This window comes from Pseudonaja textilis, chromosome 2 (assembly GCF_049901715.1).
Source record: "Pseudonaja textilis isolate UNSWEBS1 chromosome 2, rPseTex1.2, whole genome shotgun sequence".
NCBI lineage: Eukaryota > Metazoa > Chordata > Lepidosauria > Squamata > Elapidae > Pseudonaja > Pseudonaja textilis.
Genome location: NC_141991.1, coordinates 66,439,105 through 66,466,831, shown reverse-complemented (window position 1 = coordinate 66,466,831; position 27,727 = coordinate 66,439,105). Strand labels below are relative to the sequence as shown.

At 36.9% G+C, this 27,727-nt stretch overlaps 1 protein-coding gene across 1 annotated transcript; it reads left to right on the top strand.

Moving 5' to 3' along the window:
- The first annotated feature begins 1,083 nt into the window (after positions 1-1,083).
- On the top strand, positions 1,084-27,727 carry LOC113449974 (glutamate dehydrogenase, mitochondrial-like). The gene is made up of 12 exons (XM_026721112.2): positions 1,084-1,707; positions 3,443-3,523; positions 6,576-6,631; positions 8,730-8,793; positions 10,332-10,426; positions 10,670-10,849; positions 19,771-19,908; positions 20,468-20,605; positions 23,348-23,428; positions 25,794-26,009; positions 26,920-26,982; positions 27,218-27,727. Exons 1-12 carry the CDS (start codon positions 1,221-1,223, stop codon positions 27,332-27,334), a joined length of 1,716 nt encoding a protein of 571 aa, XP_026576897.1. The 5' UTR covers positions 1,084-1,220; the 3' UTR covers positions 27,335-27,727.

The following is a 27,727-nucleotide window of genomic DNA, read 5'->3' as shown; positions in this document are numbered from 1 at the left end:
AGTTCAGATAATTGAAATATTAAGCCACTTGCAATTTTATACATCTGAGAAGTAAAACAGCATCACCTATATATTTAAATAAAAATAAGATATATCATTTGTGTAACTGACATACATAGTACAAATTACCAAAAATAAGGCAAATTTAATGAGAGGCTGTGTTTTTAGATACCTCAAAACAGACTGTCTGGCTGCAACTTGTCCAATATTTAGAGAGGTTATTTAGATTGAGTATACATATACTATACTCATTGGATCCAATGATTGAAAAATAAGGCTCTGTTAAATATGTCTAATAAATTATATAGACATTTTGATAGCTGAAAGCAAATTTAAGAATAGTGCATTATGAAAGTAAAATAAAAAGTGAAAAATGTAAGTTAAATATATACTACCTATATGCTATTTTCTGTTGAAGTAAGCAACCTGATGCAAATCATAGAAAAGTTATTAAAAATTAAATGCAAAAGAACATGAGAAAAAATACAGCTAGATTTAATTTACTCCAACACTACTCATTACTCATACCTGCCTATGTATTAGAGCTATGTAGTGTACCTTATGACTATTATTAAGTGTTGTACCTTATGATTCTTGACTCTTGACCAATGTATTTTTTTTATGTACACCGAGAGCATTTGCACCAAGACAAATTCCTTGTGTGTCCAATCACACTTGGCCAATAAAGAATTATATTCTATTCTGTTCTATTCTAATTCTATTGCACATCTTTTTGCATCTACATCCTGGGTTCCACAACATCCACATATGAATGGATACTTTTCAATTCGATTTTACTTTCTCAGTTCTTTCTTTTTGAAGATCTTATCCAAGCTATCCATCGCAACTTTTTCATTTCTTTTTTTTTTAAGGGTGGCTGGGGAATTCTGGGAGTTGAAGTCCACATATCTTTAATATGCCAAGTTTAAAAAGCGCCGTGCTAGATCTACTGTCTATCGCCTTCTATCATTAGACACAGTTTACATTCTTCCTCCTCTCTTGCTTTTACCCCTGCAACCAAGGCGTATTCCCGCCCTTTTTTCCCATTGGATGGTCTCCTGTCCAATCAAAATCTCACCGTTCGATATGCCTGTCAAATTTAGCTCCTTCGCTTCGCCTCATCTTTTGTTCTGCGTGCCAGAGCTGAGCAAAGTTCGTGCTGGTTCTGCCCTAATTAAAAAAAAAAGAAAAGGCAGCGCCCTCCGCTCTTCGCGCGTCCAATGCGGTGGTGGCTGAAGGCGCGGGGTCGGTGGCGAGAAACGGCTTTTTGGTCGGATTATTCGTGGCAGCCCCAAACGGGACTCCGGCGTTCAACAGGGCTTCGGAAGTACCAGGCCTCGTTTCCATGGGAACAGTATCCCTCCGTAAGGGGCGGGGATACTCCAGGCAGAAGTCGCGGGAAACCGCTCGTGCCCTGCCGTTGGAATCACGCAAAGGAGGCTGAGGGAGAACTTAGTTTCCTGAGCATAGTCGAAAGCTACTGCGACCGGGCGGAGCGTGTGGTTGAAAAAGAGCTCGTAAAGCGGCTTCGCACTCCCAAGGACGAGAATGAGCGAATGCTGTGGGTTCGCGGGGTCCTGGACGCAATCCGAAGCTGCGGCCATGTCCTGGAGGTGGCCTTCCCCATTCGTAGAGACAATGGCTGTTGGGAGTTGATCAAGGGCTGTCGTGCCCAACACAGTCAGCACCGTTTGCCATGCAAAGGAGGTGAGCCTGAAGAGCGCCTCCTCTCCCGTACTGTAAATTTAAGCAAACAATCAGAACTCTTAATTTGTACCTTCACAGCAATGTAGATATTGAAAAGCAATAATTGGCCTTGAAGATATTAAAACGTATTGAATAAATATGCATAGAATTGCAGTTATTGGTTGTGTTGACTGGACTTCGATCTGATTGACTGAACTGTGATTTGCATATTGGTCTATATATGATACTTTACACTACACTATCATTATGGGTTGGCACAATAAATTTAAAACATAATGGACTAGTTTATGGTTCATTTTTGTGCAAATCAAGGCATAAAATTAGATGAGTTAAAAGTTAAGTTGTCTGCTTGAGCGGATGAAAAACTTAAGATACAAATCCCAAAATAAATTGGTGTTTAATATATGAATTGATTACATCTTTAGAATTTGTTAAAAGTAAACATAGCCATCTGGCTATCCAAACAAAAGTAGGACTGCAAAAATAGATTGCTTAACACCTGACAATCTGTACTGCGTGACTTAGTGAACCTGCATTTTAAGGAAACAAGTTTATAAACAAATGTTAGAAATAGTTGCAAGATGACACAAAAGTAGATATCTGGTTATTTTAAGATCTGTCAAGTTATAGTTGACAATCCCTGCTGTTTAAGGAAGGTTAGTGTTCAGAGTTATTAAGCAGTATACAACACACGTGGTTGTGGTGAACTACTTGCTTTCTAGCAAAATACAGCTGGTAGATGGTGGGTTGTACAAATCCAGATTATCTCCAGGCAAGTTTTTATCTATCATTTGGTAAGCAGCGAAGAAAAGATTGACTAACTTTTTACTGTTGTCTAGTGGTGCAGATTTTTGCATTGGAGCTCTGGTAGATCTAAATACAAACAGTGGATTTTTTGTGATATTAAAAATAGAACTCCTTTGAAAAATGCCATGCACTTTGCTGCTTTCCATTCATTAATGCTGCCATCTAGCTTAATAAAATCTTACTGCTGTCTGCTCAACTAATTTTTTTCTTTTTTGACCATAAATATTATTTAGAGGGTTTTTAAAAAGTAATATTAAAAATAGTTTTTTTAAATATGGTCTTAAAATTATAAATTGTTTTATAAAAGTTGAATTATTTTTTTAAAATGTAAACATTTGGAAGTCATGAAAAACCTTTAGGTATTTTAGAGGAAATTGGAAAATATATAACATTGTCTTTCCTACTGATATGTCACGTGCTTGCTCCACCCCCACCCGGTTTAGCAAAGGGGAAAAAAGTCCCAATATATCATGTTATGCCGCCGTGAGGATGTACGTTTGACACCCCTGGTCTAAAGCAATGACAAATATACCCAATCATAGTTTGGCTTGTAAAATGTTTACCATGATATGAGTATACTTTTCACAACTGGCTAATAGAGTTTTCTATAGATAAAATATAATTCAAGATGAGTTCATCTTTCTTTTCCCCAATTATCTACCAGTATGTAACTTTTCCTCTCATTAACAAAATATGGAAATTAAGAAACAAAATGAATCAGGTTAACATAACTTTAGACAGGGAAATTTGTATGATGGAGGCTGGTGCAAATACAAGATCCACGTAAAAGCCTCATAAAAGAGTCTACACACACATTGTGTAGCATTCTCAAACATATATTACTAGAGCTCACAAAAATAATAAAATGTGTTTGCAATGGATATACATGTTCAATATACATTTATACATATTTGTTTTCTTTCTCCAGGGATTCGATATAGCAAATCAGTTAGTGCTGATGAAGTAAAAGCCTTGGCTGCTTTGATGACATACAAGTGTGCAGTGGTAGGTAAGTTAGCACTATATGAGTAAATATTAAGGATAAGCAGAGCAGACTTGGAAGTCAGTATGTTGAAAATTTCTTAGTGATGAGATTCACATGAATTATTGTGTATACTACTCTCTTCTGTCTTCAAAAAAATAATCATTGCCTCCTCAAAAATGGTTGTTCGATCTAACTAGATAATAAAAGATTCATCAAGGAAGTGGCAAATCAGCCAAGAAGGCCATGGATCCTTTGGATGAAGGAGTCAAAGAGAATGCTAAAAGGAGAAGACTAAATTCTAGAGAAGCTGAATGTGTATTAAGATTCTCAATCATTCAGGTCATGGATGTCCCAAAAATACTTCTTCCAAAAGGCAACTAGACTTCCTTGGTGTTTTTCATTGAAAATGTCTCACTTCACATCCAAGAAGCTTCTTCAGCTTCAGTTTATTACTGAAGAAGCTTCTTAGATAAGAAGCAAAACATTTTCAAAGAAAAAAAACAAGAAAGCCCCATTGCAAAGCCCCTGTTTTCCCGTTTTAGAAAAAGCACCTTTTGGATAGAGAAGCTACAAATTCTTTGCTTCCTTCTTCACAAGAGAAAAGAGAAAAGTTGGGCAGTTTCCTGAGGTTGAGCTTCTGTTCTGTTTTAACCATGTAATGATGACAAAAGAAGCAACATATTGACAGATTGACCATCAACAAATCACTGACTCTGATGACATTTACCCAAGAGTTGAGCTTAATGTGGAGATTGTAGACCTAACTAAGATATGTAACCTATCTATACTTGTAGTTGGTAGTTGAGGATTGGCCAATGTAACTCAATTTTTAGAAAGGGCTCACAGGAAGATCCAGAAAATTATAGTTCTATAGCTTAACATCACTTCCAGGAAGATAGAGGAAACTGCTATTAGATAAATGATCAAACATTTGGAGAGGTCTTGCTTAGGGATATTCAGCATGCTTCCCTAAAGGAAAGTCCTGTTTAAATTATCTACCATTAGTTTTTTGAGGGTGTTAACAAACATGTATAAGATAAACCAAAAGATAGCATCTACTTAGATTTTCAAAAAAAATCTTGATAGCCAAGGAATAAAAGACCAGATTCTCTTGTGGTTAAGCAATTGACTAAAAAAAATAGAAAAAGGAATAAATACTTATTTCTCACAATGGCGGTATGCAGTGCCCTCCTGATTTTGTCTTGGGGCCAATACATACTTTTAACATATTTATGAGTGGAATGGAATGGAATGGAATGAATTGGAATAGAATAGAATAGAATAGAATAGAATAGAATAGAATAGAATAGAATAGAATAGAATAGAATAGAATAGAATAGAATTCTTTATTGGCCAAGTGTGATTGGCCACACAAGGAATTTGTCTTGGTGCAAATGCTCTCGGTGTTCATAAAAGAAAAGATACATTCATCAAGCATCAAGAATCATAAGGTACAACACTTAATAATAGTCATGGGGCACAGTAAGCAGTCAAATCATACTAGGAAATAGTCAATATAAATCGTAAGGATATAAGCGACAAAGTTACAGTCATACAGTCACAAGTGGGAGGGGATGGGTGATAAGGAGTGATGAGAAGATTAATAGTAATAGTAGTGCAGACTTTGTAAATAGTTGGACAGTATTGAGGAAATTATTTGTTTAGCAGAGTGATGGCGTTCAGGGAAAAACTGTCCTTATGTCTAGTTGTTTTGGTGTGCAATGCTCTATAGCGTCATTTTCAGGGTAGGAGTTGAAACAGTTTATGTCCGGGTTGTGAGGGGTCTATAAATATTTTCACAGCTCTCTTTTTGGCTCGTGCAGTGTACATGTCCCCAATGGAAGGCAGGTTGGTAGTATTTGTTTTTTCTGCAGTCCTAAGGATCTCAGAATAATTAAGTAGAGTCAAATCTGGTTAGTATTTGGGTGAGAAACTACCAAAAAGTTCCAGAGCTGTGGTTTATATTATTGAAAAAAAAAAATCCTGGAAGAAAGCAAAAGTAAATCATTTCCATATGTCTCAGTGAAACTACACAGATATTACCATGAAATCACTAGTTGTTGTTACTTAAAGAACATGTCACATTTTTAAGTAGAATTTTTATATGAATTTAAGCAAAATTCTAAATCACCGTCTTGAATCCCTTTAGCCTAGTTTATCTTGGATTTCTTGTAAGTTACAGTGTTCTTGATTATCATCACTTAGGCTTCAAAATACATTTTTATCAGCATTTTATGTGAATATAATCTTTGTTTAACTTCAGAGAAAACTTAAATTGACACCTCAAAGTATTTGTTGTGTAAAAAAGTTTGTTGAATAGGCTAAATGTTCATACAGAACACTATATCATAAACTAAAGTTTACAAACGAATGATCAGAATTACATATAACAATCCAAAATCAAACCAATCACCTTATGCAGTGGTGGGATTCAATTTTTTTTACTACTGGTCCTGTGGGCATGGCTTGGTGGGCGTGGAGGGGAAGGATACTATAAAATCTCCAATCAGAGGTGGTATTTGCGGGTTCTCCAAACTACTCAAAATTTCTGCTACAGAAATTTCTCCAGAACTGGTCAGAACCTGCTGAATACCACCTCTGACCTTATGGTTTTGTGTAAACCAGGACTGTATGTGTATCCAGTAAGACAAGAGAGTTTAACAATGTTATGATGTGACAGAATTGGTAGGTTTTAGAATTGACATTTGCTCTTGGTTTTCACTAGGTTTCTAAAGTATGGTAGATACAGCCCTATAATACCTGGGGGGCGGGGGAAGGTGGGATTTCTTCTTTTGTTCCTGATGGTTTTATCCTACTTTTAGAAATATTTTTGCTTAAAAAAGCCCATATATTTTCTAAGCAGCAGAGCTTTCATTCTTCGGTAGGCTTTTTATGATATATTCATCATGAATGTATTTAACATGTTTAAATATTTTACTGGCTATTTTCTGAGAAAGGAGCAACTTTGAATTATAAGGCAATACTCAACAGTTCTTAAAAGTTGCTCCCCTATTACATTTCTGTGGCTGGATAAGGAATGAAAATATGCTAATTTGTTGGTAACGGTGTATTTCAGATGTTCCTTTTGGTGGGTCAAAGGCTGGTGTGACTATCGAGCCAAAGAATTATTCAGTAAGTATAGGTTCCTCCTCTGGAATGAAAAAAACCAGGACATGATGATTGGTTCATTTTTAAAAAAAAAATTCAAATAACTTTATTAAGAATAACAACATATACAAACTACAAAAATATAAAAAAGAAAAAGACAATAAAGAAAAAATGTAAAAAGGAAAAAAAAGAAGCAAGTTACCTCTTCAGCCCAGCCAATGGAAACAAATATAACATATTCTATCTTCACCCCATGATTTATCTCTTAACTAGAAAACAAAATTTGAAAGCCTTGTCATTCATTCTTTGTCATCAACAGTCCAGAAAGGGAAACGAGTTGTGTCTAATTATCTATTTCAACCTTAATCAAATAAAGTTTAACTGAAAAGTCTGTTTCATGAATATGAGCTTGATGGCTATCCCTCAATTTCCAGAACTTCAACTCAAAAGCCATTTGCAAAGCACCAGTCTGCTCAAGAAGAGCAGCTGTCTGGGACTTATGTGGCTTATCTCAATGATCTCTCCGCTCCTGAAATTTGCCAAATTTCCTTGTCCTGCCAGCAGGATATGAGCTTTCCATGCCCCCACCCCAGTAGGTCTCATGACATACTGTATTTTTGAGGATGAATTTGTGTGTGCAGAATTTGAATATTAATTAGTCTGTATAAAAAAGAAAAACCTAAGAACAACTGACTCCTTTAGAATCTTATTTATTTATCAGCAAATGTATATAACCGCCCATCTCACCAAAAGTAACTCTGGGTGGCAACAGGAATTAATATGAACAATAAATAAAAACAAAAATATGTACAATATAAAACTCTTATTAATAAAATATTATTAGCAAAATAATAAGAAAGCAAAAATACACATCACAGGAAAGAATACAAATGGTCCACCTCTGCAGTGGAGCCATCTGAGCATGTCACTTTGGAGCCCCAGATCTGACAACATACTTGAGGGCTTTTTTGGAATACAAAAGGGAAGATGCTAATTCCAGAGAGAAGAATGTTTCATAAAATGAGTGCCATGACATCAAAGGCTTGTCTCCCTGAGATGCACCAAATAATAGTCCCTGGCCAATGGTACCTACAACATGCCTACTCTGCCAGATTTAATGGGGTGGACTGGTGTAATCATGGAGAGGTGGTCCCTTAGAGATAATGCAGTCCCATGTCATGAAGGGCTTTAAAGTGTAAAACCAGTACCTTGAATTGGACCCAGAAGCAAACTGGCAACCATTGCAGAACGCAGACAGAATTGTAACACATGCTGGGCTAGAAGTTTGCATAACTGTCCATGCCACTGCATTTTATACCACTGAAGCTTGTGGATACTCTTCAAGGGCAATCACATATAGAGCGCATTGTAGTAGTCCAATCTGGATGTGACCAGGGCATGAATTACTATAAATAGGACCTGCCAATCCAGATATGAATACGATTGGCACACCAGATGCTGCTGTGCAAAGGCCATCCTAGTCATAACTGCCATCTGCCCCTTAACCTGGAATCATTAGCCTAGGAGGGTGATTGTTGGGGAGGGGTAGTGCAATCCCATCCAGCACCAAAGATGATAAAGATCTAGAACCAGTGGGCCCCACTACCCAAAGCCACTCAGTCTTACTAGGATTCAACTGAAACCTGTTTCCTATCCAGACTCTCATGGCCTCCAGACACTGGGATAAGATATTCATGGCATCACTTAAATATTCAGTGGTAGAGAGATATGATTTCCCCATATCATGGCAATGAATGAGCATCTCGGAGAAAACACTAAATCCTATGCAACCCACATAGTAGTGACCAAGGGTAGGGCCACTCTTTCCCAACCAATACCAATGGAATGGAATGGAAGGAAAGAGGCAAACCAACACAGTAGTATGCCCCACCCCCTGATCTTTTGAGCTGGGTTTATATTATTTCTTTACAATAGATAAAAGGAATTTTAAAAGAATTACCTGTTGAGGCAAAGTACTGATGCTGAAAGATTTTTGCCTTGTCAGGATGCAGTTTATTCCTGAAAGAAAATGTAATGTAGACATAGGTTTTTGTCACAATTACCCTTTTGTAATCTCTGATAGAGCCTATAATAATAACTGAATGTTGATATTCTTATACAGGAAAATGAACTGGAGCAAATAACAAGAAAATTCACATTGGAGTTAGCCAAGAAAGGTTTTATAGGCAAGTTCGTTTTTGTAAAAAAAAAGTTTTTGTTTCACAAGCTGCCCAAATATCGTAAGAGGTTAAGAGATTATCCTCCAATCTGTTGACTCTTATTATGTTGAACAACAGTACCCAACACCATCTGACCAAGTTTCAGATAGTTATAAAAACAATGGTTAGAATAATGCCTGCCATCTCTTATGGATATCTGGCAACCAGATTGATTTGAATTGAATTGACATTAACATCTGATAATATTATTCTTTCATTATCATATAATTTTGACAAGGATAGAAAAAGAATCACATTTTGCAGAATTGTACTCCTTGTTAATATCAATTTGTCATTATTAAGGAAAATCTGCTATTTTCCAGCATTGTTGCCTAATTTAAAGAGCCTTAACAAGGTGCCCTCAAGAGCAGCATGGTAGCCTAGAGGTGAAGATGCTCACCTCCCACTCGGAAGGTTGAAAGTTCAATCATAGCAGTGGCAGATGTTTATCAGGGAGCAAGAGAAAATACCTGCTGTGAACTCTTAGTAAGCATCAGGAACAGCATCTAACCAGTAAACACTCAGCTCCACTCAGTTGCCCTGACTCCACCCTGAATAAAGGGATTATTACAGGGTCAGAAAAAGAAAAAGAAAAAAAAGATACCCTCAGCTCCTTTCCCTAATCTAGTGGCTTTATTGCTCTGTTTTGTTGGTCATCTTGTTTTAAACATTTAACAGGTTAACATGAAAATATATGCATATCTTGTTTTTAAAGAAGTTTATTTTTTCAAGTCATATGACCTTTTTCTTCCTGCTTACTATTTTTCTTCTTTCTATTCTGGTGCAGAGTGTATTCTAAATTGCACCTCTCTTTATCTTTGGTTCCATAATGATTATCACGGCGACCGGCATATCTGGAGTAGGTGTTTTTAATAAAGAAAACGTTTTGCACATCTAGGTCTTAGGATTTGGGATCAAGATCTGTGCCCACTAGTTCTGTTTTATTACAATACTGTACTGCTTAATAACTAAAATGGAAATTTCAACTCTGTGTGAAACGTTTACTGATCAAAGTAGAAATGTGACTGAATAAGATTTTAGTGGGATAAGGATGGACTTTAAATACTCTATTTATCTCTAATTCTTCTCAGTTAAAAATAACAAGTGTGTAGTCCTATAGCCTTTTGCCTAGAAATATATTCATTTGAGTTGAATGGAATTTCTGACATGCCCATTTCTTTCTTTAGATTTATGCAGATAATACAATTTAGACTATTTTATACAAATTTTGTTGGTCCATTTCATATGTTCAATTCTCTTTTTCCAACCTTTATTAAAAATAATAAAGCTGCCATCCATTATTTATTGAACTCGGTACTACAGTATTGAATAAACATACATAGGGTTGCATAGAAAATGCATGTTCAGTTTTATATATGCATTTGTACATGCACACATATGCACAATTGATTGATTGATTTATTCAGGCAACATTTTGATTTGTGCTAGAAGAGACCAGACAAAAAAACTGACTGCTCTGACTTTTTTTTTTTTAATATGAGCAGGTCCTGGAATTGATGTAGCTGCTCCTGATATAAACACAGGAGAAAGGGAGATGTCCTGGATTGCTGATACATATGCCTGGACACTTGGACACAAGGTAAATTTACTTCTTTGGGTAAAAAGCTTGCTGTGCCTGCTTTCTAAATAACCTTGTAGCTTACTTCCTTCTCTGAAGATTTGATTTAAAGGGAAGCTGTATGTTTGGCTGTATTACATTTTTTTCAAGTTTGTTCTCTTTTTAAGTTGTAACTACACATATTTCAGGAAATGACACAGTTCTCAGCTTTCTGGCTTTATTTACTTGGCATAGTTATATACTGTTTCATATTGATAATTACAGGATATCAACTCATATGCCTGTGTGACTGGGAAGCCCATAAGTCAGGGAGGAATCCATGGTCGCCCATCAGCCACAGGTCGTGGAATTCTACATGGAATTGAAAACTACATCAACAATGCAACATATATGAATCTTATTGGCCTTAAAACTGGTTTATCTGGTAAAACATTTGTTTTGCAGGTAAATATAGTATTTAGGTGCGGTGGGATAGATATAATCTCATTCTTACAGGTTACTGCAAGTCCATCCTTACAAATTGGGGTTGATACTGCATTTCAAAAGGGATAATAGAGACCAACTGGATTCAATTTAATCTGGAATATTTGATTGTATTTATTAAAATAATGGGTGTTAAATGGGTGGGAATTAATCAAGGAGAGAAGCAACTTAGAAGTAAGGAGAAATTTCCTGACAGTTAGAACAATTAATGGAACAATTTGCCTCCAGAAGTTGTAAATGTTCCAACGCTGGAAGTTTTAAAGAAGAGATTGGACAACAATTGGTCTGAAATTGTCTAGGGCCGTGATGGCGAACCTATGGCACATGTGCCACAGGTGGCATGCAGAGCCATTTGTGCGGGCATGCGAGCCCCAGCCAAACTTACCTGCACAAGCACGTGCCTCCCAACTAATTTTCGATCCGTTTGAGGTCGTTTTTGCCCTCCCAGAGGCTCGAGGAAAGCCTCAGCAGCCTCGGGAGGCTGAAAAATGGCCCGCCCAGAAATACAGGAAGTATCAAAATGGGCCCATTTTTCGGCCTCCTGAGGCTTGCCTTGAGCCTCCGGGAGGGCAAAAACGGCCTCAAATGGGCCAAAAATCAGCTGGAAGGTGCGCACATGCACAGTACAGGTAAGGGCGTGGATGTTGATATTTTATCTGACTCCAGATAATTTGTTTATATATAGCTACATATTATATACAGTATCCTATAGATCATTTCTTATGGTCACAAGCATTTTTGATGAGATTCATTATATGTGACAAACACACAGACATGGTGCTACTGTCCCAAATTGACTGAAGATCTCTTCATTGAAAGTTGTGGATCATTATTTATCATGCTTATTAGGTGCAAGTTGTTGGATAGAAGCTAGTGCTGAGAGAGGAAATGGCACAAGGCCACCCACTTGACTTTCATATCTAAGACAGGATTGTATCTATTTATTTACCTAGCTACCTACCTTTGAAAAAGAAAATAGTGAGACTGAGAGCAAGTGATTTACTGTGATGGAGAAAAGGAGGGAGGACAGGTAGGCAGACAGGCAGGAAAGGAAGGAAAGACTTGGAATACTTGGAAGTGGGGAGTGTTGGAAGGAAATCTGGGACATTAACAAAGAAGAGTGAAGGAGGAAAGGCACTGAGAAGTTCGAAGGTTAGTCAGACTGGTTGAATTAATCTACTGTACAAGTAGTCATCACACTCAGTGATTGAATTTTATGATGGCACTGAATGAGAGATACTTACAGCAGGTTTTTATAATTGGAACTATCACAGCATTCCTGCAGTCATGTGATCACAATTTGAGTAACTTGGCAGCTGGGATCTCCAATATCAATCATATAATTGTGGGATGCTGCCACATAAAGATAGCAACTGAGACTGCCCAGATTGCCATTATAAGCCAATCCTTTCATCATCTTAGCCACTGTTCTGTGAATTCTTTCTTCAACATCTTTCTTGTACCATATTGTCAATATTTCAGGTTCAGTCTAACCTCTCAAGGATGAACTAGAAATACTCAATTGTTTTCTGATCTCAGTATTATACCTTTATTGATGCATTCCAAGATTGCATTGGCTCTAATGTAGGACAAGGTAAAAGCAGTGGTGAGATTCTACCAGTTCGCACCTAGAACCGGTTGTTAACATTCTAAGCAGTTCAGAGAACCAGTTATTAGAAGAAATTACTGGCCTAATCCTGTAAGGAAGGCAGGAAGGAAACATTCTGCTGTTGCTTACAGAAACTGCCTCTCTGTTAACCCTTATTACATTCTTGGCAGGACTAGACTTCCTGTCTCAGGAACTTCTCTGGAGTTTTTTCCCCTCCTTTGTTGGTACTTTGCTTGTGTGGAGTGAGCATTCAAAGTTACAATGGCACTGAAAAAAGTGACTTATAACCATTTTTCACACTTACGACTGTTACAGCATCCCCACAGTCATGAGAGGCCAGGCAAGGAGAAGTGTGCCTCGATGTGAGTGATATTGAGTTGGCCACACCCAGCCAATAACATGACCACCAAGCCATGTCCACCCAGTCACATGATCACCAAGCCACGCCCACCACCTAAGCCACGCCCACAGAACCGGTTGTTAAAAATTTGAATCCCACCCCTGGATAAAAGATGGAGGGGATGGGAACGATTAGGTCATCTCTATCTGCAGCTCACAAAAGCTTATGCCTTTTAATAAAATCCATTAGTTGGAAAAAGTGCTACTAGACTCCTGCTATTTTGTATCTGTGCATCTGTTTTTTTTCCATGTAAATACACAACGCTTTATTTCTTGTGCTTGAACTACGTTTTTGAAAAATAGAGGCCACAATTCAAGTTTAATATTAGCCTTTTAACCTTGCTGTCATCTGAGATGTTAGAAGCTTCCTTTAGCTTTGCGTCATCTGTAAATTTGGTGAACCTCTATTCTATCCCCTCATCTAGATCATTTATGAAAATGTTCAAGAGCATATGGATAGTCAGGCTAGTGAGATATGCTGCCCTAGGAATTCTTTGGAAAGAGAGAGAGGTAGTGCATGTCAGTTTTGGCCTTTTCTTTTTCCTCAGCCAGCAGGGCTGATGCCTTTAACGTTTTGCCTGCTTGTCATCTACCTCCCAGCAGAACATTATCTATACTGAGTAGCCTCATTTTGTTCTATATATGGACCACAACATCTGAAACACATTTCAGTTTGAGCATAGACTATAAAAATACCTGTTCATGGAGCCATTCAGAATAGAAAGCATTCACACCTCTGTTGAATTTCTGTTGAAGTAAATTGTTACCAGCTGCTATAAGCTTCCATATGGCCATATAATTGGCTAGAACTTATTTCTGAAATTTGTTCAACTCCTATCATAGTGCATCTCAGTCTTTAGGTAGAGATGGATTAGTAAAATCATTCTGTAGGCTAACAAGATTTGGCTCTTAAAATGTCATCAAGCCTTGTTAGATCTCACAGCACAATTAATCCAAGCCAGAAGCTCTACCATGGAACAGGTCCTTTTTAGTCTTTTCAATCCACTGCAATATAAAAAGACTTCAACAGAATGAGACCAACTTTGACATGATAGGAGAAATTAGCAAAATAAAGATTAAATAGAAAGTAGCCAAAATATGTGCAGAAACTGCAAAAAATTTAAAAAACAGAAAAAATTATTCCAACATTTTTTAATGGGAAACAGTTAGACAGTTGGAACCCTCTGATGCCTCCATTTTAAATCCCTTCTTCTTTTCCAGATCAGTTTTGTAACTCAGAATGGAGCTTATATAGACTATATTACTCTATATTTCTCGATGTACATTTAGCTCACACTATGAGGGGAAGGCAGAAAAACATATATGCACAGGCAGCATGTGCGCACATACACTTCTGTTTATCTTTGGGGATTGCCAGGCAGAGGGGTGGGGTGAGTTGGTGTGCTTCTGCCCTGCTCCCCAACTTTACTGCATTACAGAGAAAAACATAAGACATCTCAAATGGCCATTACTAGAAGTTGAAGGACTTCCAGAAGTCATGATCTGCAATCTTTTCTTACCTTTCTTATAGTAAAATTATATAACATCATATTTATAAACTAGCTAAATTTGTTGGTAACTTCAATATGTAGGAAATTTTTAAACTACAATATAGGACCAAATTAAAAGGTAAATTAAATTAAAAGGTAAATGATATCCAGAACTGCTAATTATGGAAGGGTGGGGAGCAGTGCCATTTATCATCATGTACAAAGTCTCTTTAGTCTCAGCTAAAGCGTCAGAAAGTAGAACTCATCCTGAAAAGATAATTTTCTTTTCTACTGTGTTGCTTACAGTATTTCACTTCTAATATAATGCAGCTACTGACTAGCAATTAGGGATCTCATAAAGAGATCACAAATCCTAAAGAAAGCTTATGTGATATTCCATCAGGATAGCTACATTGTACAGGATAAGCAAAATTATTCTCATGTATATTTTTACACTACTTTGGTTATACTTTTTTTTATCACTGATAGCTAGCGAGCAATCACAGTCTGCACTGATTAGACTAATTAGTTTGGATTTGGGTTGTGTTAGCATTGTGAACAGTGGTGTCATATAATCTATTGCTGTCTTTTATATCACTTGAACTTTGGGCCTCACTTGTTTAAGAAAAAGAAGATTATAAGCATTCAGATTTGATGACTGTTTGATTTGATGACTATGCTATATCCTTGACAATGATCTATGAAAATATATGGCATAATAAGATTTTTACAGTACCCTCCTACCTCTTCTCCAAAGAGCTTAAATGTTTCCTTGCCCTCCATCCTGCTTCATGCGTACTGTGGTCTTATGAAATAGGTTAGGCTGAAAGGGGAGTAGCTGATCAAAATATAAAATTCCATAAGTTTCATAATGGCTTTTGCTTTTAACTAGAATTTTCTCAATAGTAGACCAGCTTTTTAATCAAGGCACTGTGACTTTGAGGTACTAAATAAATGTTGATTTATATTAGAACAGAATATCCTCAAAATTTTGTGTTTGGTGGAAGTAATGTTTTACTTGGGTTGTACCTTTTTTGAGTATCGGCTCTTTCTCAGAATAGCTCTTGTTAATATATTTCTTCTAAATTGGCAATTTGCCAACCTCTTTTAGGAAAAAAAGGAAAAATGCCTTTCTCCCAAAGCAATTTTTGCCTTAGATTGAAAAACTTGGCAAGCAGAGCAAAGCTGAGTTTCTATAAGTAACTGTCTCTAAGTCACCTCTATTATATTGAGTTTGCTGAGCAATCCCTCAAGAAATGCTTCACTTACTATAATTAGCTTATCAAGAAAATTAAACTTGGAAGGAAAGCCCTCAAATCTTTTTTGGGAGTCTTTGTAGATTGTTATACTTCTTCAATTGTCAAAGAAATTAAGGAGGGGCACAAATGAGTTAGTATACAAGCAGTTTCTAAAAGTCGAAGAGCTGAGTTACTTTGAGTTCTTTCCCAAAGGCGGTTTTTCAAGAGGCAACTGGACTTTCTGATTTTTCTTTGAAGATGTTTCACTTCTCATCCGAGAAGGTTCTTCAGCTCTGAAGAAACTTCTCAGGTGAGAAGCAAAAGGTCTTCAAAGAAAAACCAGAAAGTCCAATTGCCTCTTGAAAAACCACCTTTGGGACAACCATGACCTGGATAATTGAGAATCTCCATAGACATGTGAGTTCATTTCCACCTGAATTTTCTTTTTCCATTCTTGATAGTTAAATCTAAACTGGAGTTGATATAATGTGATTTAGTTATTGATATCTTATTGGAAAGTTCTATAGTGAGTGTCATCTTTGCACTTTGCTGTTTTCTATGGATTTGTTAAAAGTTCATTGAACCATGGATGGTTTAATGAATGGAAAGTTCATTAAGGAATTTAAATGTCACAACTAATCTAAGCATATATCCTTCCTCTACAGATAAAATAGGGAAAAAAGGCAACAGGGGCTTGTTTTGTGACAATGAAAAAAAATATTTTAGATTTAGGTTTTCTTTAAATAATAAATTCAGCACTTGGAGTTAAAGACTTTCTTTAACTAGTAGAAGCCTCCCCCCACAAGGTCTTCATGCTGCAGTAGTACAAAGAAACAACATTATGTATTTTATTTACTATTTACAAGTAGTCCTCAACTTATAACAGTTCATTTAGTGACCATTCAAAGTTACAATGGCACTGAAACAAGTGACTAATTTTTCAGTTATAACTATTGTGTCATCCCCAAGATAATGTGATCAAAATTCAGACACTTAGCAACTGATTCATATTTATGATGGTTGTAGTGTCAAAGGGACAAGTGGTCCCCTTTTGCAATCTTCTTGCAAGCAAAGTCATTGGGGAAGCCAGATTCACTTAACTTACTAAGTTCACAACTGCAGTGATTCACTTAACTAAGGCAAGAAAAGTCATAAAATGGAGCAAAACTCACTTAACAATTGTTTCACTTACGGTAGCAACAGAAATTTGGGACTCAATTGTGGTTGTAAGTAAGGACCACATGTATTTAATAGATGTTTATCCCACCTTTGTGGTTTGCTATTCCAGGTACTCCGAAGAGTGAACAAACTTTGCTTATGCCTGTTAGCTTTGCTTTTATTTCTCTCCACTACTGAATTAAAGGACCATCTATCTTTGAGTCAGCGCAGAATAATGCAGCAAAAAATTATCTGCATAATATTTCCAGTTCCTGTCCTATTATGTCTGTCAAAAAAGTTTTTCTTGATTTCTGAACATGGAACTAGTTTATAGACAGCATTATCGGTTTTCTCCTCTGGCTATGCCACTGTCCACCTTTAATATATCACAAGTAAACAGAAAAGACATCCACCAATCAGGGTACTATAGAAGATGAATCTCATTTTAAAACACTATCTTTTCTGAAGTGGCTTTCTATTCTTCTTATTTTATACCCTTGGTATCTCCCAAACTAGATTAATATGAAAGAAAGAAACATAAAGGGAAAAAAAATCAAAGAAGATAAGGCAGCCTCTGCCACTATGGCACAATTAACCAGGTTTGGTAATTGCTGAGTTCTATTACTTCTGGAGAAATAAGCACTTTCTCTTGCTTTAGGGTCAGTTATTGAGGAAAAGCAGGACTGCTGCACCTTAAGATGAGAATGTGTTATAGAAATAGTGAAAAATGCCTTTTCCTCTTCCCTAAGTGAAATAGAGGTGAACTTTACTTTCATTTAACCTGGAAAGAAATTCAGGTTGAAACTGGAAGGGCTTAGGGAGGTAACATAGGTGAAAGGAAAAATGTCTGATGGAGGAATGTCTACAGAGATTCTCAGTCATCCAGGTCATGGTTGTCTCAAATTTCTCTCCTGATCTAGAGAAATAATGGAAAAGGAGGTTGGCTAATGACTAGAGAGGAAATACTTCCAAAGCATACTTCTAATTGCATGTATAACCTGCTTCAATGAATGACATAGCATTCTGGATTTTATTCATCTTGGGTAGTGTTGGAAAATGGAGAAAATAATTTTGTGCTGATACAGATACTTGGTCAAAAACCAGGAATGAGATAAAGCCAATATGAGGATGGAGGACTGGAGTTCTTGTTGACAGGGCATGATTGGGTTGGAGTTAATTGAGGACCTAGATAACTTCTTTTCTGCGAATTAACATGGGAAAACGATGCCACATGGACCAGTTCATTGAGCTTTTCTGTTTGTTAACCACAGAACTTGTAATACCCAATAGAATAATAGAAATATATTAGAATAGAATAGAATTCTTTTATTGGCCAAGTGTGATTGGAATTTGTCTTTGGTGCTTATGCTGTCAGTGTACATAAACGAAAAACAATACGTCCATCAAGCATCATACAATACAACACAGTGATAGTCATAGGTTACTAATAAGCAATCAAATCATATTTTATATTGCAAAATAAAAAATAAGGCACATTTTAAAACCTGTCATGATTATTAAAGATGTAATTATCCTTCAACTTGACTAATTCTACCTGGATAGCTATCTAATGCATTTATCTTGATAGGGCAATCAAGTCTTAAATGCCTGACAAGCAGGCTTTTTAAAAAAATCTTGCCAAGAAAACTGTGGGGCTTTGTCTAGACAGTCGTCAAGAGTCAATGATGATTTGAAGGCACACATATATGCAAAGAGAGCCAGTGTGGTGTAATGATTAAGGCATCAGGCTAGAAATCAGGAGGAAAAAATAAAGCACATTTTTAAACTGTTGATTTTTGTTAAAGATGTACCATAATTATCCAGCTTGACTAATTTTGCCTGGATAAATCAGGAGGAAAAAATAAAGCACATTTTTAAACTGTTGATTTTTGTTAAAGATGTACCATAATTATCCAGCTTGACTAATTTTGCCTGGATAAATGTCTAATTTATAATAGCACAATCAACTCTTAAATGCCTAATAAACAGCTGTATCAGCAAGGCTATATTTGTGGAGTGAAAGATTTGAGGTCTTGAATTTCCTCTCCCAGAAACCCTCATATACACCCCCTGATTCTGCCTTTCTGCCTTGGTGTAGCTGCTTGGTAGTTATTGCTACTGACATTTATCTTCCAGAGTTATGTTTGCTTGGTATCTTTTTTACGACTCCCAACACTGTTATGTCAGATCCCACTGTCTTTAGGGGGAAGTAAAAGAACAAGAAGCTGAGTAACAATGAAATAAGTTCAGTAGAGTTACCTCCAGAACTTGTAACGTTAAATGTATGACTAGGGAAATGAGCCCCACTTCTTTTGGAGGTAGGTCAGTGTCTCAAGAGGTAAATAAATGTTAATGTTTATGTTTAAAAGGAAAAGAAGATAACTAAAGATTCATTGTTAATTTTAAGTATTTATTTGGAAAACCTTTAGTGATGAGTGAGTTTAAAACTGAAAATATGAAATTACAGAGAGTAGCTTAGAAGTATTTCCCATAGGAAAATACTATTAAGAGGGGTAAACAGACAACAAAAGCAAAAATTATAAAAAAAAACTAAAAAGAAATTAAATCTAATACAATAAGAAAAAACTAATAATTTCTCTAGAAATTATTTCTCTACCTTTGGAACATGTTACCTTTATTTCAACTTAAGCCTCAGCTGAGGAGACATGAGTAAATCTCACTGGCTTCCAATCTATCAGTGAATGGGAGTGGAGGGTGGCAGCATCACATGATGTATTGAGAATTTTTCCCCTTCACGAAACCAGGTGTGGGTGTGGCCAGGAGTTTGACAGCCCTAATCTATGAAGATATAGATTGGAGATGTTTACAAATGTGGAGAGGATATATATTGGGAATGTCTGAGTTCTATCAACTATCAAGGGAACATTCATAGCAGAAGCAGATCTTCCTTCTTAGTCATGATAGTGTATGTGTGTTTTGTTGCTGACTGAAAATTTGCTCCATGTTTTCCCAATTTGGCCTTCACAGGGATTTGGCAGTGTGGGTTTTCACTCAATGCGATACCTGCAGCGATATGGAGCCTGCTGTATATGCGTTGAAGAAGTAGATGGTGCCATCTATAACGCCGATGGAATTGATTCCAATGAACTACAATACTACAAACAAGTATGTTGAAATACAAGTAGTCCTCGACTTAAAACATTCCATTTAGTGACCGTTTAAACTTACAATGGCACTTTAAAAAGTGACTTATGACCGTTTCCCCCACTTATGACCAATGCAGCCTCCCTATGGTCACATGATCAAAATTCAAATGTTTGGCAGCTGGTTCACATTTATGATGGTTGCATTGTCCTGGAGTCATGTGATCAGCTTTTGTAACCTTGTGATGAGCAAAGTCAATGGGAAATCCAGATTCACTTAACAACCATGTAATTAACTTAACAATGGCAATGATTCATTTAACAACTATGGCAAGAAAGATCATAAAATGGGCCAAACTCACTTAACAAATGTTTCACTTAGCAACATGAATTTTGATCTCACTTGTCGTAACTCGAGGACTACTTGTACATGGAGGCACTGGTGAGTTTTTTCTCTAAAAATAATCAAATGCAGATAGGCCCTAGCCTGTTTCCGGCACAGATAAGCACTAAGTAGTGTAGAAAAATACATTTCCCTGTTTTTTCTCTTTTGGCTTGACTAACTGAAGTTTTTATTCCAGGAACATGGCACCATTGTTGGTTTTCCAAAGGCTAAGAAACTTGAGGGCAGTGCCCTTGAGGTACCTTGTGATATCCTTATTCCAGCTGCTATTGAGAAACAGCTGACAAAGGAAAACGCTCATCGTGTCCAAGCAAAGGTATTGTTTAGAAACAGTTGTTTTTTTATTTCATAAACATCAGTCTTGTTTCTAGTAAGAAAAAAAAATCCAAGGACTGGTTAATTAGATGGTAAAAAAATGTATAAGTACTTCTCAACTTATGACCACAATTGAGCCCAAAATTTCTGTTGCTAAGAGAAACATTTGTTAAGTCAATTTTACCCCATTATACCCCCTTCTTCCCACATTTTTAAGCAAATCACTGCAGTTATTAAATTAGTAACAAGGTTGTTAAGTAAATTGATATCCCCATTGATTTTGCTTGTCAGAAGGTCGCAAAAAAGCTTATAACGCTGCAACTATCATAAATATGAGTCAGTTGCCAAGTGTCTGAATTTTGATCATGTGACCATGGGAATGCTGCCATGATTGTAAGTGCAACAAACTGTCATAAATCACTGTTTTCAGTAACACTGTGAACTTAAGTGGTCACTAAATGAATTGTTATAAATGAAGGACTACCTGTATTGAGGTCCTACCTGATAACTGAGTGAAGCAGACCGCTCCAATAAGCAGTGACTATGAAAAATAGTAAGTTCCCTATTACAAATCAGTAAGAAAGTGTTTAAAAATAAAACTAAGGACATTTAATTGCCCTCATGGAAATATTTGCTGTCTCTGTATTGAGCACTATGTATTCTTCTGATTGCTACATTTTAAAAAGGATATGTAGGCAGCCTTCGACTTACAACCACAAACATTTCAAACATTGCAAGAAGGGAGAAGATGACTTCAAGTTCTCTTTCTTTCTTCTAGCAATGTTTGAGACACATTCATATTTTATTTTATTTATTTATTTGTATCCCGCCCCAGGTTACCCAGCTGGCATTCATAGCTAAGGCCGGGCTCAAACTCAGAGTCTCTGGCCTTCTAATCTGGTGCCTTAACAAATAGACCAAACTGGCTGTGTATTTGTATGTTTGTATGCAGCTCTCTTCTCTCCTTTAAAAGACTGAAAGGAGTGGAGACTCTTTTGGGAGCCTTTCCATTGTGATTGTAAGTCATGGGGATCATTAAGCAAAACTGTTTCGCTTAATGACCCCAAAACTTACACTATGAATTAAACCAGTCGTTAACAAATAATATGGGTCATTAAACAAATGAAGTCCCAGTGCAGGAGTGCTTCAGGGATAGGGGAGTGTAGAGGAGGCCTGATGCAGGCCATGTGTGAGTTGGACAGGGTGCTGCAGTGCAGTGGAAACACTAGGAGGCTGGAAAGGAAGTTATAGCCTGGCTGGAATGGGAAGCCTCAGCCATACGAGTCCAGATTTCAAGTTCTCTTTCTTGCAGTGTATGACACATATATGTATGTGTGAGTGCATGTGCACAACTCCCACCTTGATATAGGAAATGACCTGACTGAGCCCAAGGGTGGGGGTCAAACTCATCAATTTGGAGTCACTACACTCCTGTAAGAGAGACCTAAGTTCAGCCCCCCTTGAAGTCTGTTGCCTCTTATCTGGCGTCAATTTGCCTTGACAGTTAGTAGATCAGATTCGTGTGTATAGGTTGCATGGAATAAACTCAAAGTGCTTTTGAGCTCTATCCTGACTCCTGATTTCCTGTGCCTGACATCACCTTCTTTAAAGCCCAATGCTTTAAAGAGACGAGGGGGGAGATTTCTTTTGAGAATACATAAACACACAGAGGCGCCTCAAATATTGCGAGAAAGCAGTTTGGAATTCTCCTTCCTTCTCACAATGTTTGAGGTGTGTGTGTGTGCGCGTGCGTGCGTACACACGTGTGTGTGCATTTTTCCCTTTTTCTAATTGATAGCCCCTTGGACAGTAGTCCAGAATCCCTGGCAACTGCAGACTGGTAGGAATGGTGCCCTGAGTGGGGTGAGGGGGAGGGGTTAAACCCAACCCTGGCAATGGGGTGGGTGGGCAAAGGCTGGGGCAAGCATTGCTACAATGGGGAAAGCCACCAGTGGGAGGAAAGCCACTGGTAGGGATGGTTCAGTTGCTGTTTCATTGTGGCTGCTGGCGCCACTTCCGGATGGAGCCTTGCCGCCAGGGACACTAAGGTGGGGTGACCTTCCATCCTTCCCTAACATAAGGGATATCTGTTACTCCAAATATCTTCCAAAGATATGGGGATGGGGAAGAGGGTATGTGCTTGGTGGGATGGGAAGTAGACCCAAGGCCTCTGGGATTAAGGTTGTGGAGGAATGAGGGGAAGATAGGTGGGGTAGGGTGCTGCAGTGTCCCTGCAGTTAATAGTAAAAGTGAATAATTGCATGGATGCTGCAGTGGCAGTAACTTCAAAACTGGATCATAAATAGCTTTGGGAGGCTCTGTTGTAACTCGAACGGTTGCTAAGTGACCTGTCATAAGTTGAGAATTGTGTTTAACTCTTGTAAAAATGCATGAGGTAACTCATAGTTATGAGTTGTATGATGAGAGAAAATTAGAATATTACAAAATGAGGGGTCTCTATTTTAATCCTGATCTACAAATATTCTCCTTTAATATAACAGACATTTTAGCTTAGAATAAAAAATAAATGAAGAAAGATATCAAAGTATGTAAAATCACTCATGATCAAGAAAAAATAGACAGAGAGACATTTTTCTCATCTCTAAATATTATAACGTAGAATCAGCCAACCAAATTAATTGGCAGGAGATTTAAATAAGACAAAGAACTACTTCATATCACATATAATTAGAGTTTGTATTTTAGCTGTGATAATATGGTTTATTCTTTTCATGCCTCACAGATTATTGCTGAAGGTGCTAATGGCCCTACAACTCCAGATGCTCATGACATCTTTTTGCAGAGAAAAATCCTTGTACTTCCGGTATGTCTGCAGACCTGTTGGCTCCATTAATGCCCATGCTCTGCTATTTGGCCTCTAGCTTATAGGCTGCTGTTGGGCGTTCTCCACCTTGTAGAGCCTTGGAAAATTGGACAATCCTTTTGGAATGCAGTTACACATGACTGAATTTTGCAATACATTGAAAATATCCAGAGCAGTCTAACAAAAATTGAATACACAAGGCAACTTGTATTTTTTTTGTATGGATTTTTGAATGTTACCTCTGTTTGTATATTAATTCCTAATTTTGAATTTGGTAGCAAAATAAGTTTAAGATATAAGTATATGGCTTTATTTTATTACATTTATTTTTGTGTTGCATTTCTATATAAATTAGCCTGAATATGAACTGTAAAATTAAAACCATGTCTGTAATGCCATAATCTTGTCCTGTGGGATATAAATATTTGTAGTCCATTGGACTTAAATAAAGAATACATGAATTGAAATCCTGTAATGTCAGGACTAAGGTGATATACACTGTGCTGCTCCTTTTATTACTGTAGTTCTGAATACTTTCTTTAAATAAATGAATTTCTGAATTAGCCTTTGATGGAAGTTTTATCCGGTTGTCCTAACCTAGACTGGATTAATAGTAACAGCATTTCTCAGAGAGATTTTTAGTGGAAAAAAATATGTAAAAATTTAGATGTTATATGAACTTCAAAAATTTTTACCAAATCTTTCACTGGGACTCCACAGTAATTCGCTAAATTTTACACAGTAAATGTTGAGGTTGTCTTAGGTTCATCATTGAGTTTCACCATACCTGGCTGAATACAGGAGTAAGTATAATCTTCACTCTGCAATAAGGTAAATAGTGGTCTCCCAAGGATATGAACTGGAAGTAGGCATGTATCAAGAACCAGCAACTTTTTTAGCTGACAGTGTATATATGAAATGTTGAGAAAGTGTTAAGAGTATAAAATGTCTGCTGGGGACTCCTCTATTCTTCTCTTTTAAGATTTTCTACATAATCTCTGCTTATTTTTATTTTTTTCTGAGTATATACTTTAAAATACAATTTTGGGGCTGCAATACATCATTTTTATTTTTGAAGTAAGCTTATGGCATCTCTTCCTCTCAGGCATGAAAATTAAATGGGAACTGTGTTTTGCTTTGCAGCAAATTTTTTTCTTCCCCTCCCCCCATTAAATAATTCAATTATTCAAGTAGGACTCTTATAAATGATAAGATAGACACTGGTGCCGTATTTGGGATACCAAGTTCTCTGTGTTAAAAAAATCTGGAATTGAGATGGAAAGCATAATGTCCATGTTCATAGACAGTATGAATTATTTAGAGCAGAGAAATCTCACACAAATTGTTCTTCAATCTGTGAACAGGTGGGAAAATAGCAGGTAACTACAGAGGCACATTTACATTGATGTAATATGTGAAGGTGTGATGACTAACCAAGAAAGAAGAGTTCTGGTGGTCCTAAGAAAGAATTCATTGAAAACTTTGGCCCAGTGTGCAATGGTTGTTTAATAAGAAGAAAAAGACTAAATGCATCTATTTAAAGTAGAGATTGAGAAAGAATAGCACAATTCCCTTGCTGTGCTTATGGGCAAGATGTATTCATTGTATTGTCCTAAAATGTGTTGCCAAAAATGTTATCATGCTCTATTTGACCAGACAGTACTAAACTACATGTTTTAGGGGCTTTCCATAATTCATTTGACCTAAAATATTTTCAGTTGGTTAATCCAGGAAGTAATTTCTGTCCTAAGGACCAGTGTATATTCAGAAGTTTACAGAACTTGAAACCTACCATAAGGTACAAGTGTGAATAAAACAAGAAACCTGTGACTGGTTTTTGGCCACCCAGTGACGTTTTGCATTAGGTTTTTTTTTTCTGTGACTATGATTCTTATAGTTTGTGATATTACACTACTTCCTTTGCCTCCTATTGTTTTTTTCTCCCCCACCACCCCAATTCTAGTGATAACATAATAAATTGTTTACTTACTTAGAGGCTCTGAATGGCTGACTTCCTAATATTAAAATAACTTCAAATTGTTCAATACCTTGAATCACTGTTGCTAATATAAGAAGGGAAGGTGCAAATAGGCTTCTGAAGTCTGTATTATCATTCATCCACAGCACAGGAAATAAATTTCTGTGCTGCAGTAAAGTTGGCTATTCTCTATCTTCCGCAGTGATAATGTGTTGTAATACAGGTGCCTGAGCTCATTTTCATTGTCAGTAAGTAGAAATCAAGCAACAATGTGTTTGTTATTTTTAAATTTTGTGTTGCGTTTTTACATGAATTTGTAACATATTCTCTGAGTTCTCTTACAGATAATTCATCAAGTAACTGAAACTATTTGTTTCTTTGTGGCAGGATTTATACATAAATGCAGGTGGTGTGACAGTTTCCTTTTTTGAATGGCTGAAAAATCTCAACCATGTCAGCTATGGGCGTCTTACTTTCAAATATGAGCGTGATTCTAACTATCATCTGCTGATGTCAGTGCAACAAAGTCTGGAGAGAAAATTTCGGAAAAGCTGTGGAAGTATCCCTATTATACCCACACCAGAATTCCAAGCTAGAATAGCAGTAAGTTATGTATTTAACTCCCCTCCCCTTCCCTCCCCTTCCCTTTTGGAGCATTCTCTTAAACAAAAAATGCCTAGGGCACTGCATTTCTCATGAAAACACATGGGGAATTTCATTCTTCACAACTTTCACCAAAAAGGAAATGTTAGAGACTGGATGGTGATTGTTCAAAACCTATAGATCCAAGAATGGAAGGAACCAACATCTCTTTCTGGTAATGAGGGCATTGAATCTTCATATACGGAACCATTTGCTATCTCCTGGATCCAGTGTATAACCCACTCCACACCCACCCCACCCCATTCTGATTATCCAAAGAAGCCAGGAGAGGTAAGAATCCAACTTGCATGTGGATGACATCCTAGAAAGCCCTTTATCCACTTTCTTAACAGGCATAAAAGAAGGCCTAATTATAACAGGTAATTCAACTGGGTGGCCCTTGCCCAAGACAGCATTATCTAGAACAGAAATTTCCCAACCACCCATCCATGGCATGCCAGCAACAGGGTCATGCAAACACACGAAGCCCCATCCTCGGGATACAGGCAGCACACAAAACCACACCCCTCTGGTCCACAGAAAAACATTTCTCCCCAGAAGCGGTCCCTGGTGCCCAAAAGGTTGGAAGCCACTGATCTAGAAGGTCTCTGAAATAGCCTGCCAATGCAATAAGAAAGAGGTTTCTGTTAAGTCTCAGGTTGCAAGTCATCATCCATGGACTGATTTTGTCCTCACATCAATGACCTGAGATAAGTTGGTAGCAATACATTGTACATATTTTAAAACCCACAATTCCAAATACATCCAGTCCATTACATTGCAAAATAAAAGTGAGAAATAATTAATCTAAATATTGATAGGAAAATAGAATGATATATGGTATTTTTCTTAAGTTTGTGTTTTTTTAAAGGGTGCTTCAGAGAAGGATATTGTTCACTCTGGACTAGCTTTCACCATGGAACGTTCAGCCGGGGTAGGTTTTTCTGAGTTTGCATTTATCTATCACTATCTTTAAAAAAATCCTTTTGTTTTTCATACTGTAGACTTTTTACTTTATGCTTCTGTGTCTGTAATATCCATTGCTGCATTACTGAAATAGTTGTCACTATTGCAGTGATACAATTTTTATCCAATAATTATTTTTTAGGTTTTGGTCTCAGACCAGAATACTAGGTCCATGTTGCTTATGTTTATATGTTATTTTCTAGCAAATCATGAGTATAGCTACGAAGTATAATCTAGGCTTGGACCAGAGAACAGCTGCCTATATTTGTGCCATTGAAAAGATCTTTAAGACTTACATCGAAGCAAGTTTCATTTACTGAAGCTACCCACTGCTGGCCTTTAACCTGCTGGTTAAAAAACAACAACAAAAAGTATGTATTATTTTAGAAGATAAGGAACTTCTAAGCAAGAAAGCTGGACCAAGATGTTGCTATTATGTTATAGAAGATTTTTCTGTTTTTATCCTATTCCTTCCTTTCATTTCACAGACTTTCTGATATATAATTATTAATTTTTTTCCTGAGTTTTAGTTTCAATCTACAAGTAGATGCTTTGTTGTTGTGCAACTCTATGCTACTGCTATTTCATTTGTCCCAAATTCTTACCTCTATTTTGGTCTTTGTGATACCACTTTTCTATCTGTTTTGTGACCTTCTCTGTAGATGAGATTTATTATTAATTAATGTTTTGTTTTTTTAAGTTGTCAACTTGGA